We start from the raw sequence: 18,950 nt of genomic DNA, 5'->3' as shown, positions 1-18,950 counted from the left end.
ACTGGATCTATTTTTGAAGAAGGAATCTATTCAAATAAAAAAAACTGGAAATAAAATAATATTGATATTCCTGTTTCGGAAGACAACAGTCAGCTCCCTTAATACTGAAGATTACTAGGGGTTCGCTAAGGATCGGAAAGATTCCAAAATATCTGTTCTGGAATAAGAAAGGTAATATTAAAAAGCGTTTATGGGCCTGCGTTAAAGCAACGTTCCGTGAAGAGAAGTCGTGGCTTGTGTAATATTCATGAGGTGGGCGGAGTTGGCACTTTTTGAGAGAACCGATTGGTTCGTCCTTCCTCGTGTGTTGCATTATAAATATCGAACGGGAAAACTCTGAATGATATATAATTAACACCTTAACATGAGAGCTGGGAATTACTTTACGATTTAAAAATGCATTACAATCTAATTAAGCAGTACAGCAGTGAATGTATTCATTTATATTGTATTAAATTATTACTGAATGTAATATGTGAGCAGAATGAGGGCCGTACCCGACTGGGCAAAACTTCTACTAAAGGACCATGTCATATTGATACTGACCTTAAATTATGTATATATACATACATATATGTAATACTGGCTCTTCTGCGTTAAAAGAACTTTTATTTTTTATTTTTTGCGAACGTATTTCTTGCGAGTGCGCCATACGAAATTGTCAGTATGTGTTAATATTGGCACACGATTAAATATATTTCAATGAAGAAGGGGCCTGAGTTGCCTCGAAAGCTTGCATATTGTAATCTTTTTAGTTAGCCAATAAAATGTCATTTTGCTTGGTTTTTCTCTACATTCATAATGGCTAACACGGTACAACACCCTAGTACTAACGATTGCAAAGAGAGTGCTTACAATAATAAATACGTCATCGTCTAGTTAATACAGTAATACTGTTGTTTTCAAATATAGTTAAGTCCCCACACTCATTCTGTGTTTTGGAAATGATACCCTTCGCTGCTGGAACAGGCGGTGTTTTGGAAATTAGAGGGACGGTGTGAGTACCACGTCATTTGTTGCAGATCACTTTAGAAAGCAGACATTCTTTGGTACATTTGTGTGCACTTTTGAGCGATCCCTTCTTTTCTGTTCATCCCGGCTGTATGCATATATGTGTTAAGTGGAAACGCCGCCTGATCGGTGCGTGTCCGCTCGCTTCTAAGGCACGTTAAAGGTGCTGCCCGTCACAGACGCTTCTTCGCGTGACGGTTGTTGCTCGATACTCCTGCTTTTTGCATCATACTCTTGGACTCGGGCATGTACGTGGACGTGTTATTTCACGATAATATTCAGCTCCTCCTCTTTTCATGCCGCGCTGGTATAAATATACAGTTTCACATCGCATATCATCAAAGTGTGAACGTTGATAACCTTGCTCTTGTTTGTGTCCCTCTCATTCTTATTTGTAGTTTCTCAAAACAACTCACTTTGGTAGTATAAAAGTCCCAGAGACTCCTCGGTGGAGATGGCATCGGGCACGGTGACACAAGCCGGCCCGGGACCCGTTTTGGCCCCAGAGCCGCTGGTGCCGGCATGCATGTTCGCTCCGGACCGAGGGAGTGGCGACGATGTAACCGAGACGGAGCACTGCGAAGACGGTGAGGCGATGAACGGCAGTGTCGGGGATCAGCTCGACTTCACCAGTAAGGTAGGCCTCGTCAGAGTGTCCTTTGCTAAAATTGCCACCGCAGCGGGGGTTACGTATGCTTATCGAGAAAGGCACTCTGGCTAACCTTGTGGAACAAGTGCATTTAAGGCAGGAGCAAACTTTGGGTAATGAATGAAGTCTGCTCAATGGGAATACCTCAAAACCTTTCTGAACTCGTGGAATGGAAAAAAAGAAGTTCATTCACTATTTGGGCGAGTGTTATTGTGAAAAGAAAAGTAAAAATAGGGAGGGGGGGGGGCAGCTAGTGAGAGAAATGGATTGGCAGGTGCAAATGGATATTAAACGTGGCATGGATTTAATATGTTTGTCTTGAAAGGCGCTATAAAGGTAGAGGATATGAGTAAAATGATGCTGGGAGTGAATGCTGAACTAATTGAGTCAGACCTATTCCCTGTCCATCAGCGGATAGATAGAAACATTATTAATCTAGAAGGAAATTGCAGGGTAACAGCAGCAGACAAAAAAGTACAAACATAATAATCTTAAGTATGCTAAGAAGATTAAGTATACACATTTAACAAGAATTATCTATAAGTAAACTAACAAGTGTATGGATTTGTTAAATGATTAGATTTGCACATACTTAGATGTTACAGTTTCACAGTACGTACGGGATGTCAGTCTTTGGCACAGTGCATTGCACATCTTGACATTGTCTGTTAAGATGTTTGCTAGACTAGACCAGCCCAGTACCATTCAGCAAACAAGGAACAACCCCAGTGCCTCGGCCGAGGGGTAACTCATTATAGAGCCTGGTGGCTGAGGGTAGGATCAACCTTTATATACAGTATGCAGTGTTCTTTGGAGCAACACAGTTATCTAAGTCTGTTATTAAATGTGCTCCTCTGTTTAGTCAAAGCCTTATGTAGGGGTGGGAGTCATTGTCCAGGATGGTAGGCAGCTTGCTGAGCAAACCTCTGTTCTACCTCACCCTCCAGCGAGTCCAGCCTGCCCCCCCAAGATTGAACCAGCTTTTTGAATCAGATATTTTGTTTGTTTTTTTTTTATCACCAGTTTATAAGGCTTCAAACTATTATTATAATAATGTTTTATTTATAAAGCACCTTTTCCATGCTCAAAGCACTTAACTGTGTTCTGGAGGGCTGCAGTAGTTAAAGATTTTTGTTCCAACCAATTTCTTAATTTAACTAGTTGCTACTAACTCCACACATCAGGTCTTGCTTGGCAATCTGTTTGATTCAAATTTCAAACCTGATAAGCAGTTAAATGCTGTGGTAAATAAAATATCTTTTTTTTCCAGGTTAGGGCCATCATTAAAGTTAAACCTTTCTAGCTTTTAATGATCTGCAGAAGCTTATGCTTTTTTCGCCCTGTGTAAACTATTGTAATTCCCTCTATACTGCCTCTTAAATCTGGCATGACTACAATTCATTCAAAATGGTGCTGCCACAGTCTGGATTGGCACTAAAAAAATACATCTCATTTCACCCATATTAGCTTCTCGTCATTGGCTCCCTGTGCAATACTGGTGGGTTTTAAGATTTTACTGACTGTGTTCAAAGCTTACATAGGTCTGCTATGGCCAATTTTGCTAATCTCCTCTGTCCCTACTCATCCACGAGGTCCCTCAGATCTTCTAATCAAGTGTTACTGTCTTTTCCACACATGTGGTTGATGCTGTTGGGTGATCATACCTTTGCTGTAGTCGGTCCTCGGCTATGGAACAGCCAGTCCCTCTCAGTAAGATCAGCTCTCACAACTGATGATTTTAAAACACAGTTTAAAAACGTAGTTTTATTCACTTGTTTTTGGGTCTCGTTGACAGTCTAGCTTAACTTTATAGTTTAATCCAGTTTTATTTTCTAACTGTAAATGCATTTTTATGGCTGTTAATTGACCAGCATTGCTCTTAGCTGTATGTTACCTTTGCCTTATCTTTTTATTCTAATATCTTTTAAAAGTGCTATATAAATAAATTTGACTTGACATATTTGCAAACCATGCCTTATTGCTAGTTAAACGGGTCCTTTAATTTCTTTGGTTGTTTGTAGTGTCACTAAATTACAAATTGTGCACCTTAAAAAATTCTTACTTCAGTTACAGATTTTAGTTCATCACATCAGTGAGTCAATTATTCTACATAAAGCTAATTGGAGTAACTAGCAAGATTCATCTGGGTATCTGCAAAAAGAAACACTGGGATTTATCTTTAGTCTGACTGTGTTTAATTTTAATTTACTTGTGTGTTAAACATCCAAAGCCTTCTTTTTTTTTCCTTAACCATTTGTCAAAGTGCAGAGAGCATAAAATGATTAACTCCTTTCTGTGTTCACATAAAGTAGCTGCTTTAACTAAATTAAATATTTAGAGTGAAAATAAAGGGAATCTAGCTGGGAGTCAGATACAGTGATCCACTCTGTTCCACAAAATAATTAGATTTCCTTATTAAAGTTCAACATAACCTGTTAAATACAATGTATTTGCTAGAAGTGAGGAAGAATTGTATAGAATAATTTAAAATTTTAATTACTATTTTAATATATATTTGTATGTGTATATATATTTACTAGGGGGAAAGCTCCCCCGCAACCCCCCCAGCGCCTTTGGTGCCCAACCCCCAGTTGCGGCCAGTCTGCTGCTTGTGTTGTGAAGAGGGGGGGGCTGAAAATACCTCAAGGAGACGCGGTCGCTCCTGCGAGTTCTTGATTTTTTTTTTTTTTTTTTTTAGTTTATAATTTTAAAACATCTAACAACATCATATTAAAGTTAGATAAATTCTGAAAAGAATGATACCAAACATATATAGGTAGGTTTTAAAATAAGCCTGATTTAAAGTGCGACATAAAATCAAGAACTCACATCCCGCGAGACAAGACTTAACCAAGAGTGCCAAGAGATTTAACCACACCCGGGGCCGGAACTAAAAGACAAAGAGTAAGACAGCTGCTGTACAGGCTTTTAAATGTTTGAAGCGCTGCACGAGATGCACATCACGCGGTACGGCAGCAGCTGATCGAGCAAAGAGGAGGTATATAAAAAAAAAAAAACTATTTGTTTCCCATTGTATCACTGTCTGAGAGGGGGTTTCCGGAGCGACCACGTCTCCTTGGGGTATTTTCAGCCCCCCCTCTTCACAAAGCGAGCGGCCGAGACACAAAGTGGCTGGCGCGTAGTGCAGGCAAGGGGGGTTGGCTGGAATATAAACTGGCAACTGTTGTGGCAATTCCATTGCTGTACAATATAGAGGATGCAATTTACAAAACAAGATGGCAAATACAAACTGGGTAAAGCCTATTTCTGGGTAATATTAACCATGTGCCTGAAGACATAAAGTAGTATGGTGATGTTGTGGTTAGTGTCAGTGCTTCAGAATCCTACGTTCAGGTTCCAGCTTGGGTATTGCCTGTCTGGTATTTGTATGTTTTCCTGAGTTTTTCTCCAGGTACTCCAGTTTTTCCTTTCACATCCCAATGTCATGCATGTTATTTTAAGTGAGAACTCTAATTTGACCCTGTGTGAGTAAGTGAGCGTTTTAATCATGCTGTGTGATGGACCAATGCCCCATCCAGCATATTAGTGCATGCTTTCTGCTTAATGTTGCTGGGGGCTGTGGCTCTTGATGACCTTGAACTTGATAAACAGGTTAGAAAATTGATGGGTGGATACAAGAAGATGCGCTAGTTGAAACAGAATCCTCTTTACAGGAGATAGTGCTGGCCAAGAATGTCATGGTGACAGTAGTAATGATATGAATGCACCTCTTTGTCTTTTGGAAGGGTTTGTACAGAGATTATACTTGATTGGCTGAGATGGAGGGTGGAATTTTACTTGGAAATTTCTTATTGATTATTGCAACACTTAAATGGAACATTACTTTTATTGAAAAAATATAGGAATTGTTTTTCTAATGTCTCTAATGATCTGGTTCCAACATGTGTGCCTGTGTTGGTTTTGTTTGGCAGAAAGAAGCAGTTTTGTTATTTTACATATTGAGTTTACATATTTAAATAATGACGCAAGTATTTTTGCATAGCATTGATTGCCACATTACGGAAGGTTATAACAGCCATAGTGATTACTTGATTTCCTATTAAATCGTAAGCTGAAGGTGCATATACTGCAAGATGGATTTCATGTCCTGTTCTGTTTAAATGTTTTATCCACTGTTCCTCCTTTAGACTTTTCAGGATCCATAGAGTTAAGCTTCTGATTCTATCCGCACCTAGAAAAACTCTTTACAGTTGTTCCCAATATACATTTTCATAAGTGATCTGTGTAACCTACAATCACAAGGATCATGTTGCTTTTGATTACAGGTGGCCCTAGTGAGCCCCAGTGGGGAGCAGTATGACTTGCTGCTTCGACAGCTTCGAGACAGGATGGATGAAGGTTGTGGAGAAACCATCTATGTCATTGGAGTTGGTTCAGGTAAGCCTTTGATTTTTGGAAATTAGTGCTTTGGCAAAGCTATTTTTGATTGAACAGCTGTGATACCTGGCCAGAATTGTCTTCTGTTCTCATATATGAATTTTTGAATAAGTGAAAATTTGAAAGAGTGAATGATTCTATCGCACGTTGCTCGCTTATTAGAAATCAGCACCAATTCAGTGAGTAGTCATTTTGTAAATGTATAACCAGTACCTAAATGCATTCTAGACAGTATTTCCCAGAAAGAAACAGAGGGAAACCTTATTTTAATTATTCCTTTCATCTTTATTATTAATGCAGATAACACACCAGGTAGATGAATTGTAATGTCAACATAAGCAAGTGAAGATTTACAAAGACACAAAAACAAGAATAAGGGGGGTTCAATCCTCTGTTATGGTTAAATGTCGTTTTTACCTCCTGCAACATTTTTTTTTAGATTGCACACAAAATTCACGCAGAGAGTGAGAAACCCAGCTCCAAGAAGCAGATGAGATTAGAATATGTGTTTCTGTGAGAATTGATGATTTGCATAAGAATCCAGCAGAGTGATTGATCTCTTTTCATTGCTTATCCTACCTCAGTATTAACATTTTGCTTGTATATTTCTTTCAAGTCAATATGTCACTTATGTGGGTTTTACCTTCCTACACAGAATATCATTTTAGCCAGCATGTGCTAATTTCTTTGCATTAATATCGGCTTTACTCCTTCTGTAGTTATTTATATAGGATTTATATACAGAGTACAGTGAAATTCTTATTGCCTGTGCTAATTGTCATACAACACGTTGCCACTCTCCATTTCCATATTACTAGTTTACCTCAAAACTACTTTTCCTTATCGATAAACTTCTAACCACTGCTGCTATTTCCAAAGAAAAAGAAATCTTGTGTTTCAGTCTTCAGTTGGAAACTTGTTAAGGGTTGTTTCCTGAAGAGAGGTATTAGCTCTCTGGAAATGTGTTCTTTTTCAATTGCGGCGTTTTAATAACCTAAATTTAAATTAAAATATTAAATTATTACCCTCCCCCAGCATGCAATGGCGGTTACAAGCTTGCACGACAAGTTAGGATAATTCTAGCTCTTTAATTGACGGTTTTATGCGGCATTACAAACGGGAAGCTTATGACAGACATATCAAGCATGTGGGAGGCTCGACCTACGCAGCCTGCCATCTTTCGTTGCCACGCTGAAAGGATTTTAGCCGGACAGCAGAAATAATCTTCTGCCCGGCCTCGGACGGAAGACATACTCTTCCGCCCGGAAGCTTCAAAGTGTTGGCCGTAGGTGTCCATCCTTATATTCAGTTGCTCCATGGGCAGGCTCTTGGCTCTGATCCAAACAAGGACAAGAAGGATTCCAGTCCCACCTTCAAAAAATACAGGAATAGCACAATGCCCATATACAGTTTCCATTCTCCCAACAAGGAAAGGTTTCTGTGCTGACAGAAGACAGAAATATACACTAGTCTGTCTTTAGGCTGACTATTCAATTCTCCAGTTGTCTGTGGCTATCTAGTCCTGTGCTTGGCTCGGCAATTCTAAATACTGAAGCTGTGCCCCTGTGTACCTATACTTGGTCTGCCTGTATGAATGAATCTATAACAGTGGGCACAGAGAACAGTGACATTAAAATTAATAATACATAGTATAACAAGGGTAAATTAGGGAGTTTTTCTTCATACAGAGAGCCATAGACACATGGGGTAGTGTGGTAGGCAGTAAGATTTTAGCAACCTTTAAAACTAGACTTCATGTTATTTTTGAAGAATTCAGTGGATTGGACTGATGAGCTGTGCTGGGCTGAATGGCCTGTTCTCGCCTAGATTTCTCTAAAAGTTATTTTTTGTGAGGATTCCATGGACTTGAATTCTGCTGGGTCCAGTTATGCATATTAAATGTCTCCTGACTATAAAATGAGACCCATTTTCTGTTGTTTGAATTAGTCATAGTCGTGACAAACATTTTAATCTTAATATTAACAATGTGAAATTACTGCAAATTGATTCAGAAAAGGCTATGGCCTTATAAGTAAATATGAACATCCACTCTTTATTTGTTTATTGACTGATTGATTGTTTTGTTTTATTTAAGACGGAAGAGACTATGGTCTGAATGAGGCTGACATGGAAGCTTCTATAGCAACAGTGCGTTCACTGTCCGAGCAGGTGGATGCTGACATGATCCTGCTCAGAGAGCGGCAAGAGGCAGGAGGCAAAGTGCGGGACTATCTTATACGCAGACGTGTTGGTGAGAGTGATTTCCTTGAAGTGCGGTAGGTGCAAGTGATTTAAAGTATTTAAGAAAATTTGTGCTGTTAAAGAGATTTGTGTCCTAGTTGTCTGTTTTTGTTATTTTGTCTGTAATTATTATTATTATTATTATTATTATTATTAACTGTATATTGCAGTCTAAGGATCATATTAGTCTTACAGATTCAGTACTTCCCACGTTCAATTAGTGTCAGTAAAAAACACAAAGTAGTTTTAATTTTCAGAAGGGGAACTTCGCAGAGAATATGAAAGTTAGATCAAAAGTAGTGAAAACATATTTGAAAATGTATTTAGTATAAATTATGTATGTGTATTTGTGAGCAGACACTGTGAGGGAATGGTTACCTGCTCAATGCGAGTTCCTGCTTTTTGCCCATAAGATACTCTGGCTTCCTGTGGCCAAAGTAGTCATAAAGTGTAATACAATTATTCAAATTACACCCTTTATAAAGCATTATGGTTCTTTGCAAAACATGCCCAAAATGCACTAAAACACTAAGAAAATGCATTGTAGGATCCTTGATTTTTTTATATATGAAAAATTGAGTTAACCTTTATTACACTGACCCATAGTTAAACTGTAGACTGGTTAATCTGGTCCCAAATAATTGAAAGTTTTTAGTATTTACATGTTTAAACTGCTGCGGTGGGCTGGCACCCTGCCCGAGGTTTGTTTCCTGCCTTGCGCCCTGTGTTGGCCAGGATTGGCTCCAGCAGACCATGGATGATGGATTGATGTTTAAACTGCTTCGTTGCTGAATTGTGATTTCAAAAGAAAATTGGTTGATGGGTGAACAACTAAGAACAAACTTTTATTAATGAAATGCTATTTCGTTTGCATTATAGAATGTGAAAACACTTGCGTATATTTTGAAAAATTCGGAAATGTCTTGTTGTCCCATTAAAGTACTGCTCAGTGTTTTAGCTATTAGTGGAGGCATTTCAGTGAACCTATGAGGAACCCTTGTTTAAATGTTTAAGTATAATTTCCTTAGACCTTTTGAAGAATGTGCAAAGTTCCTATTTGAAAATTCTATTTTTGGAGTTTTTCAAACTTTTTGTACATTTTGAGTAGAAACAATTTTTTATTCTTTTTTTTTAAATTATTTTTAGCGTGGCTGTAGTTGGCAATGTGGATGCTGGAAAGAGTACACTGCTGGGTGTTCTAACGCATGGAGAGCTGGATAACGGTCGTGGATTTGCACGACAGAAACTTTTTCGGCACAAGCATGAAATGGAGTCTGGCCGTACCAGTAGTGTTGGAAACGATATCTTGGGCTTTGACCAACAGGGTCAAGTGGTCAACAAGCCTGATAGCCATGGGGGTAGTCTTGATTGGACCAAGATCTGCGAAAAGTCCTCTAAAGTAATCACTTTCATTGACCTGGCGGGCCATGAGAAATACCTCAAGACGACAGTATTTGGCATGACTGGACACCTGCCAGATTTCTGCATGCTTATGGTGAGAATATCATATTATGTTTACCAAATCTAGGAAAGTTTTTTTTTTATTATTTCTGCAGTGTGGCAGACCACTGTCACCAGGGAAAACCATTGCCATGCAGGGGTGTATGTGGTCTGGAACAACCTTTTGGTAGGTAGTATGTGTGAAAGTAACCTCCACATGAATTCCAGGCCCCAAGGTTTCCCAACAGAACATTGCCCAGGACATCACACTGCCTCTGCTGGCTTGCCTTCTCCCCATAGTGCATCCTGTTTCCATCTCTTCCCCATGTAAACGACGTACACTCACCTGGCTGTCCACATGATCTGAAAGGAAATGTGATTCATCATCAGACCAGGCCACTTTATTCCATTTTTCCGTGATCCAGTTCTGATGCTCACATGCCTATTTAGGTGCTTTTGGTGGTGGACAGGGATTAGCATTGGCATTCTGACTGGTCTATGACTACATAACCCCATACACAACAAGGTGGTGATGCACTGTGTTCTGACACCTTTCTCTCATGGTTAGCATTAAGTTTTTCAGCAATTTCTGCTATAGTAGATCTTTTGTGGGATCGAATTAGATGAGCTAGCCTTCTCTTCCCACAAGAGTCAATGAGCCTATGACCCTGTCTCCAGTTCACCAATTGTCCTTCCTCAGACCAATTAAACCTGCCATTTTGGAGATGGTCTGACCCAGTCATCTAGCCATCACAGTTTAGCCCTTGTCACTTAGAACCTTATTCTTGCCCATTTTTCCTGCTTCCATCACATCACCATCAAGAACTGACTGTTCACTCTTTGCCTAATATATCCCACCCCTTGACAGGTGCCATCGTAATGAGATAATCAGTGTTTTTCATGTCGCCTGTCAGTGGTTTTAATGTTATGGCTGATCTGTGTGTATCATTCAATTTAACTTGTGTAACCTTAATGTAAACTTGGGATGAAATGCTAGAAAACGGCATACTCCTTTTGAGTTAGAGACACACTTATGAGATAGTTTTCCACTATTCTTTGATCATATGAAAACAGTGCCGGGACAAGATTTCATCAACCTGTATTTATATTGTTTAAGCATATGTAACAATGATTATGATCCACTCTGAAGAAGAAGGTAATGAGTGACCTTGTTTTGATGCAGTACGAATTGTTCAGTCTTTTTTTTTCTTTTGGTGCAATCAGACTGCATGTCTATATGTTGTTGTGAAGACAAAAAGTTTAATAAATAGTCAGCATCTGATTTAATCTCTTTTCCGCAATTTAGCTAATCTGATTTTTTTTCCATAGTGTCACTACTGTTTATTTTGCTTTCTGATAGTTTATCATAAAATTCATAATGATTCAAATATATATTGAGTAAGATGAATCTAGTTTGGTGGAAAATTTTGAATAATTCTGTTTTTCTTCTGATTTTTCTATTTTTTATTAAAATAATATGCATACTTTTAAGTAGAATTGGTTGCTAAAGTGCCATGTAATATTCCTGAGATTTCATGCCTTAAGTCTTCCAAAATGTCTGAGAAAACACCATTAGGAAAAAAAAAGAAAATTTTAAAGCCTTGGTGTATCAATAATGCACAATTTGCCTGTCAATGCTTTAATGTTCCCTTTATTTGTGTGTTGGGTTATGCTATGCTAAAATGTTTTACTTGCAGGTTGGCAGCAATGCTGGCATTGTTGGCATGACCAAGGAGCATCTAGGGTTGGCACTGGCACTGAATGTCCCTGTTTTTGTAGTGGTAACCAAAATTGACATGTGTCCGGCAAATATCCTGCAAGGTGAGAGAAAAACAATTTTGGGTTAAATTTCACCTGTCTTCTCTATGTCAGTTATTAATTTGAATATTTTTTGTTCATTTCTGTCAATATTAATTACCTATATTGCATTATAAACAACTGGGAAAATTTAAATATTATTCATCACTGGGAATTCGGACCTCCAAAAGGAGTTTACATCATTTCAGTTCCAACAAGAAGAACAATATGGTTTTAAGTAAAGATTATGTAGATGCTTAAAGACTATGCCAGTATATTTACATAGGTTTTACTTTGAAATGGTTTTATATGAAGGCCATAATACAGTATATGCATGTATATGTATTGTATCTGCTATTGTATGTATAAAATTTTTATGATTTCTATATAAAAAATCTGTAGGGATTTACAAATCCTAGTTTGGATATCTGTGCTATAGAGACTAATATGTTCAGAGGAGATTTATCATTTTTCATTGTGTACTTAGTCCTGGGTGAAAAGGTCCCAATATCTCTGCTCCCATTAGTCCTCATCTGAACTGTATACAATGACAAAAAATGTAGGATGTGTCAGTATGCTCCTTGAGAGCATGATTACATTCTCTTAAGTTGTGATTTTATTCAAACATTTGCTTTTGCCTGGCTTAAAAAAAAAAAAAAAATATTTATATTGAAAATTACCAGAAAATAATTAAGCATTTGTATTTTTCGGTCTTCAACAGGAAATTTCACAGCATTAGTTGAAAAAGATAGTTGATGTAATTTTTATAAATTGTATACCTTACGCATTCTTTTTTGTCTTTATTGTTTAATTTCACCTGTTGTGTCTCTTTTATATGTCAAATACTTTGAGGCATTTTGTGCAGAAATTGTGTTCTATATTAAAGCTGCTACACTATTTTTTGTGTTTATTTAGTACTTTAATTCTAGACTTGGCAGTATGTATTGGGTTTGCAAAACACCAGAGTTAAAGGTCATTTTTTTTTCTCCTAATATTTAGAAACTCTGAAACTTCTGCAGCGCTTGCTGAAATCTCCAGGTTGCAGAAAAATTCCAGTTTTAGTGCAGAATAAAGATGATGTTATTGTAACTGCCTCAAATTTCAGCTCCGAAAGGTTTGTTGCTCTTAAGAACTGGACATTTTTAATGCAGATACTCTAGAAAGAAAGGAGCATCTTACATAAAGCATTATTTATTTATTTCTTCAGAGTATAAAACTGTAGTGTAGAAAGTTAAAATTTAAATAACAAAAAGCCCTTCTCAAATTTATTGGATGAGTAATCAACGTGTTTTGTTATTTTCTAGAATGTGTCCCATTTTCCAGATCTCAAATGTCACAGGCGAGAACATGGACCTCCTTAAGATGTTCTTGAACTTGCTTTCTTCTAGAACATCATATAGTGATGAGGAGCCAGCAGAGTTTCAAATTGATGACACCTACTCAGTACCAGTATGTCTGTACTTGCATTTTACATTGTTTAATGTTAGTGTTTTAACTGTAAACATTTTGCTTAATGTATTTTTCATTTATAACACTGAAGTATTAATTGTTAAACAGTAAATCTGTATTCTTATGTTAATATTCCTTGCTGTGGATGATCAGGATGTCAGAATGTTTCACATTGTTATTGTCCTACACATTTTGTTAATACTGTTACTGTAATATAGGAGATTGTATAATGCAGGGGTATAGTAGTTTATCTATTTGTTAAAATGGATAAATAAATAAAACAAATTGCCAGCCTTAGGTACTCATAGTTTACATCTAAATCTAAGATCATTTTTTTATATATGAAAAGCTATAATTTAAGAAGTTATTGTTTTGATTAGGTTGATGCAAACTAATTAGGTTTATTTAAGAGGTTCTCAAACTGTGTTGTGGGGAACAGCCCAGACACAGACAGGCAGACATCATTTTGTCACCCAACACACATTTATTATACAATCACTATTTACAGAAGTGCCACACAACCCACAGATTTCCCCAAAGTCCAGGCCAATACCACAATGCCTCACTCTCTTCAGGCCGCCTCCTGACTCTCCTCTAAGACCTCGTCCTCTTCCACCCGACTCCAGCCTCGAATGAAGGGATGCGGCCCCTTTTATTCATAACCGGATGTGCTCCAGGTGTGCACTGGCAATCTTCCACCCGACACGCCCCAGTGTGGCAGAAGTGCTGGGGTCCAGGGTCCATCAGGCACGGGGACTCCCCCTGGCGGTGGCCACGTGCCCCTACAGGGTTGAGCTTCTAAGCCCTGTACCCGTGGCCCCCAATACAACCAAGGCGGTCGCCCCCTCGTGGTCTGGAGCCCTCCTCCTGTCTCCCCTGCAGTCCCGGCCAGGTAGGAACCCCAGCCGGGTGCCAGTGTAAAAGTTCCTGCTTCTCTTTTCAGAAGCAACTAGCACATTCTACAGCTCTATGTAGGGCAGCAAGATTTATTTCAGATTTATACTTTAGTCACCAATGACCTTTAAAGGTGACATATATAACAAAGGTTACTATATAATGGTAATTGTTTAATGATAAAGGGCAAATGTATATAATTATTAGTTTAGTCTTTGCTAAAAATACATATTCAATTATGCCATCTTAGTGGTCTGTTGCAGCACCTAATCTCATTGCAGTAAGAAAGAAAGTATAGTAAAACATTACTATTATTTTTGTTTTTTTTTGTTTTTTTTTTTTAATAAAGGGAGTGGGGACAGTAGTTTCAGGAACTACATTACGCGGATTGATACGCCTGAATGATATTTTGTTGCTTGGTCCAGACCCACTGGGCAACTTTATTCATATTGCTGTCAAGTCAATCCATCGGAAGCGAATGCCTGTAAAGGAAGTTCGTGGTGGACAGACTGCTTCTTTTGCACTGAAGAAGGTAAATATCCAGGGGTTTGTTAATTGTCTAAGCTCTTACCAGAGCTTTTTGTCAGATGGTAAACAAATTTTTTTACTTTGTAACTTTTTAAAAAATTGTGACGCATGACTCTCTTTAAATTTATGCATCCTTATAACTTCAGAAATACTATGAACCCAGCAAGCATTAAAACATATTTTTTAAATGTTTTATATATTAAGATATTTTATACTAGCTTTTCACTGTGAATATCATTGCAAAATAAAATTTAGAGTGAATAAGTAAAGGTTAAAGCCGTATGTTCATTTAATTTGTCTTGAATGTATTTTACAGCTACCCTTAACCTAGGTGTATCTCCTTTACTCCAGTCTTAGTACAAGTGATTGATCAACATCTTTCACGTCCCTTCCAGATCAAACGTTCCTCCATAAGGAAAGGAATGGTTATGGTGTCTCCAAAGCTTAATCCTCAGGCATCCTGGGAGTTTGAAGCTGAAATTCTAGTCTTGCATCACCCGACAACAATTAGCCCCCGGTACCAGGCTATGGGTGAGTGTACTATGCTACTATGGTCTAGATGATTTGCTGTCAGAACAGCACTGAAGAGTGAGGCTGCAGATCAGGAATTTATTTTAAAATTTAAATTTATTGGCTGTAGTGTAGGTGATCCCTGCATGGAATTTACATAATCCCCCTGCCACAATCCAGTGACATACAAATTAGGTAAATTGGCCGTAGTTTGTGTGGGCCAGTGTGTTGACCCTACAATGGACTGGTGTGCCCTTTCCAGGGATTGTTCCTGCTTGCACGCAGTGCTTGCTAGTACAAGCTCCAGCTTCTGCGCTACCATTGCCAGTATAAGTGGGATTATAAAATGCATGGATGGTTGGTAGTAAATTAAGAATGATTAGTATTAAAGGATTCTTCTATAAACGGTCATAAAGAAAGTAACTTCTACCTGGAATATACTGTACTAGTGTTAGTGTATGTTTGCTTGTTGAATGTGCTAATTTTTGCCTTTGATTTCATACTGCTGGTGTAGTTAACAGCTGCAAAAAGATGCTGGAGTGGTTCAAAAGCCATGTAAAGAGACATCACCAGGGCTTTGTCAGTATCAGAGTTGACGGTAGTTTTGATGCAAATGGCTGTAAAATTGATGTAATTGGCATTATTAATTTATTAAAACAGTTTGTCATATTGTAGTGCACTTTTCATTTATATTATCATCTAACAGAATGCTGAAAAGTTACTTGATTGAACATTCTTTATTGAGAGTTTAATCCATTTATAGCAGAACTATTGGGACTGCATAAATTCATTCTTCAATTTAGAATTAAAAAAAAAAAAAAAAATGCCTACCCTTGTTGCAAATCATTTTTGCTTCTGTTTGGCCAGGAACAGACGAAACTCCCAGGTTTATAACTCTTTGATTTGTTTTAAACCAATTTTTATTTGCACATTTACATTATTGTATTTTAGTGCATTGTGGTAGTATCCGACAAACTGCAACCATCCTCTCAATGAACAAGGACTGCTTGCGGACAGGGGACAAAGCCACCGTTCATTTCCGTTTCATAAAGACCCCCGAGTACTTACATACTGATCAAAGGCTGGTCTTCAGGGAGGGACGCACCAAGGCAGTCGGAACTATTACCAAGGTAAGATTAGCAGCTTTCTGGTCTGAGATAACAAGACATCTTTTAACGAAGTCATAGAGAATGCATAGAGACACTATAAGAAGATGATGAACACTTTGACTCACACCCTATATTATATTCTTTTGCATCAATTATGTAAGTGTTCTAAGATCAGGTGTTGTTTGTGACCTGACTAAAACAGGTTTATTGATCTGAAACGTGTTCCCTCTTTTGGTAACCAGAGATGTTTGTATTTATGGCTTTGGAATGTCTGCCTGTTTCACTTGATGATGCAATATTGCAGTGCAGTATGCAATCGAGACAATGGGAAATTCCCTAACTATCAATTACAATACATACTAAGTAACCCTCCCCTTGAGCCCGGCAACTGGTTTTATATATTTTGTTTTGTTTTGAGAGGTTGGGTGATGAAACAAACAGTAACACAGTGTCTTCGTGTGAGTTATTGTTTTCCAAAAAGCAGACCTAAAGGCACAATCATTTCTTCTCATCTGCTAGTTTCACTTGACTATTGCTTTAACCAGACATTCTAGCAAAAAAAAAAAGTTTTTTTGTTTTCTTTGCTTTTCTACAAGGCCCTCACTGATTTGTTAAGCATCTTATCCAATGAGTTTATAGACCCAGGATTTATAATAATGCTCTAAATACGATAGTGCTGAAATCATACAGGGCAGCACGATGGCGCAGTGGGTAGCGCTGCTGCCTCGCAGTTAGGAGACCCGGGTTCGCTTCCCATGTCCTCCCTGCGTGGAGTTTGTATGTTCTCCCCGTGTCTGTGTTGGTTTCCTCCGGGTACTCTGGTTTCCTCCCACAGTCCAAAGACTTGCAGGTTAGGTGCATTGGCGATTCTAAATTGTCCCTAGTGAGTGCTTGGTGTGTGGGTGTGTGTGCGCACCCTGTGGTGGGCTGGTGCCCTGCCCGGGGTTTGTTTACTGCCTTGCGCCCTGTGTTGGCTGGGATTGGCTCCAGCAGACCCCTGTGACCCTGTAGTTCGGATATAGCGGGTTGGATAATGGATGGATGGATGAAATCATACAGTGATACTTTTTTTTATATATATTTTGGTCCACAGTTTAGCAATCACAGAAGTCTAATGACATTTCCCACACCATCTTTTTCTTTCAGCTGCTTCCGTTAGGGGTTGCCACAGCGGTTCATCTTGTTCCATATCTTCATGTCCTCGTCATCTTGTTCTGTTACACCCATCACCTGCATGTCCTCTCGCACCACATCCATATACCTTCTCTTAGACCTTCCTCTTGCCTGGCACTGCTATCCTTAGCATAGATTTCCCAACAAACCCAGTGTCTCTCCTCTGCACATGTCCAAACCAATCCCACATAAACAAAACTTTTTTTTTATTTATTTAAATATATCCAAAAGTATAGGTCAGTAGTACAACTCGGGCCTCTAAATATGCGAGGCAGCAATGTTAACTGCTACAGTACCATGCTATCCTGAACAGACATTGTTAATGTTAAGCGAGACTCTACATTTCATGTACATTGATGTTTCAACCCGCATTTCTTGGCATCATCAGTTTAGAACTTGTAATACAAACTTTTATTCAGTTAAAAATATAGTGTTAAAAGTATTTTCTTCATTTAGAGTTGGTTAGGGCTAGGCTAGTTTTTGATTAACCTTTTGCTTGATGAGCAGGTTTTTTAGTCTCCGTATAATCCGTAAATTCTGTAAATGTCCAGATGATTGCATCAAGACTAATAAAAGGACAGGTGTTTGTGTGTGTCAGTGTATATGTGTGTTTTTTTTGGTTGCTATGTCATTCCAACAGATGCAGCATCATAAAGATTTGTAGTAATTAGAATCTGTTTTTTAATTCCAACAGAGAGCACATCAGACATTTGCAGTAATGCATTTTTTTACTACAAATGTTTGTAATGAGCCATCTGTTGGAGTGGAAAATACATTACTTTTTATTACCGTAAGCACTACAGAATACATTCCAGTAGATGGTGGACTGCAAACGTTAATGCTGAGGTCTGTGTTGATTACTTAGATTTCAACCTGGCTTAGACAGGTAGCACAGCTAATCATTTATAAATGAACATGTCTCAAAGTGTCCTCTTTGCATCTCAAGTATAAATACATTCCTCGACGTTCTGAATTTTTTCTGAGTATGTGCTCTTGAATGGATAACCTCTGTTTTAATCAGAATGAGAATTTCTTTTTTTTCCCCCTCCTGTTCTCTCTCCACTATTTGCTTTTCTTACAGTAAATTTATTTTTAGATGCATGTAAATAAAATGGAAGACTTCAGTAGTGTCTTGGGTATATTAAATGTATCTCCTTGGTTCCTTAATTTGTTGGTTTGGTTATTTTTGAATTCTGTAGTTATTACAGACCACCAATAACCTGCCCTCCAACGCCAAACCCCAACAGATTAAAATGCAGTCCACAAGAAAAACTCCTCTGCTGAGGAAAGAGGAGGGGTTACCAGCTGGTGGAGGGGCTACTGCAGAGGACAACCCACCGAGTCAGCAAGTTCTGGGTCGACCGAACAGCCCACTTGCAGTAATGGTGAGCAAACAACCTATATGTTCTATTTCTACTATATTGGATGTGCTTAAAATGCACATTGTGAAACATTTTATGTTCTAATTTTTGTTTTGTTTAATTGAACGGGGGGGGCATGGGGTGGCTCAGTAGGTAGGACTGGTTTGTGTCTTGTGCCTAATGCCTACATGAACTATATTAGGTTGGATGGCGTTTCCATCTCTAAATGATATATTTCAGAAAGGTTCAGCAGTATGAAGAAGGATGTTTGGATTTTTATAATGTCTACAAACATTTAAATATGTGACGTTTTTAGTCCATGAAACATGTATTTTGATATTTGTAATTCAGAATTTCCAACTTAAATCCTAAAACTAGGCTAAGAAAACC

The 18,950-nt window shown here is 38.2% G+C and overlaps 1 protein-coding gene across 4 annotated transcripts in view; it reads left to right on the top strand.

Moving 5' to 3' along the window:
- Nucleotides 1–19: 19 nt before the first annotated feature.
- Nucleotides 20–18,950, top strand: part of gtpbp1 (GTP binding protein 1) — a 32,667-nt gene continuing 13,736 nt past the window's right edge. Inside the window, exons 1-12 of one of the 4 annotated variants that reach the window (XM_051935126.1) lie at nucleotides 20–171; nucleotides 1,410–1,648; nucleotides 5,947–6,058; nucleotides 8,154–8,334; nucleotides 9,446–9,794; nucleotides 11,437–11,560; nucleotides 12,536–12,650; nucleotides 12,841–12,985; nucleotides 14,229–14,411; nucleotides 14,803–14,938; nucleotides 15,869–16,047; nucleotides 18,399–18,584. In XM_051935126.1, the coding sequence (XP_051791086.1) occupies nucleotides 1,466–1,648; nucleotides 5,947–6,058; nucleotides 8,154–8,334; nucleotides 9,446–9,794; nucleotides 11,437–11,560; nucleotides 12,536–12,650; nucleotides 12,841–12,985; nucleotides 14,229–14,411; nucleotides 14,803–14,938; nucleotides 15,869–16,047; nucleotides 18,399–18,584 (1,893 nt within the window). In that variant the 5' untranslated portion in view covers nucleotides 20–171; nucleotides 1,410–1,465. Of the gene's footprint in view, nucleotides 172–941; nucleotides 1,260–1,298; nucleotides 1,649–5,946; nucleotides 6,059–8,153; nucleotides 8,335–9,445; nucleotides 9,795–11,436; nucleotides 11,561–12,535; nucleotides 12,651–12,840; nucleotides 12,986–14,228; nucleotides 14,412–14,802; nucleotides 14,939–15,868; nucleotides 16,048–18,398; nucleotides 18,585–18,950 lie in introns of those variants that run through there. The other 3 variants (XM_051935127.1, XM_051935128.1, XM_051935129.1) reach the window with 3 other exon arrangements.

This window comes from Erpetoichthys calabaricus, chromosome 12 (genome assembly GCF_900747795.2).
Source record: "Erpetoichthys calabaricus chromosome 12, fErpCal1.3, whole genome shotgun sequence".
Classification (NCBI taxonomy): domain Eukaryota; kingdom Metazoa; phylum Chordata; class Cladistia; order Polypteriformes; family Polypteridae; genus Erpetoichthys; species Erpetoichthys calabaricus.
This window is presented reverse-complemented; position numbering and strand designations above follow the sequence as displayed.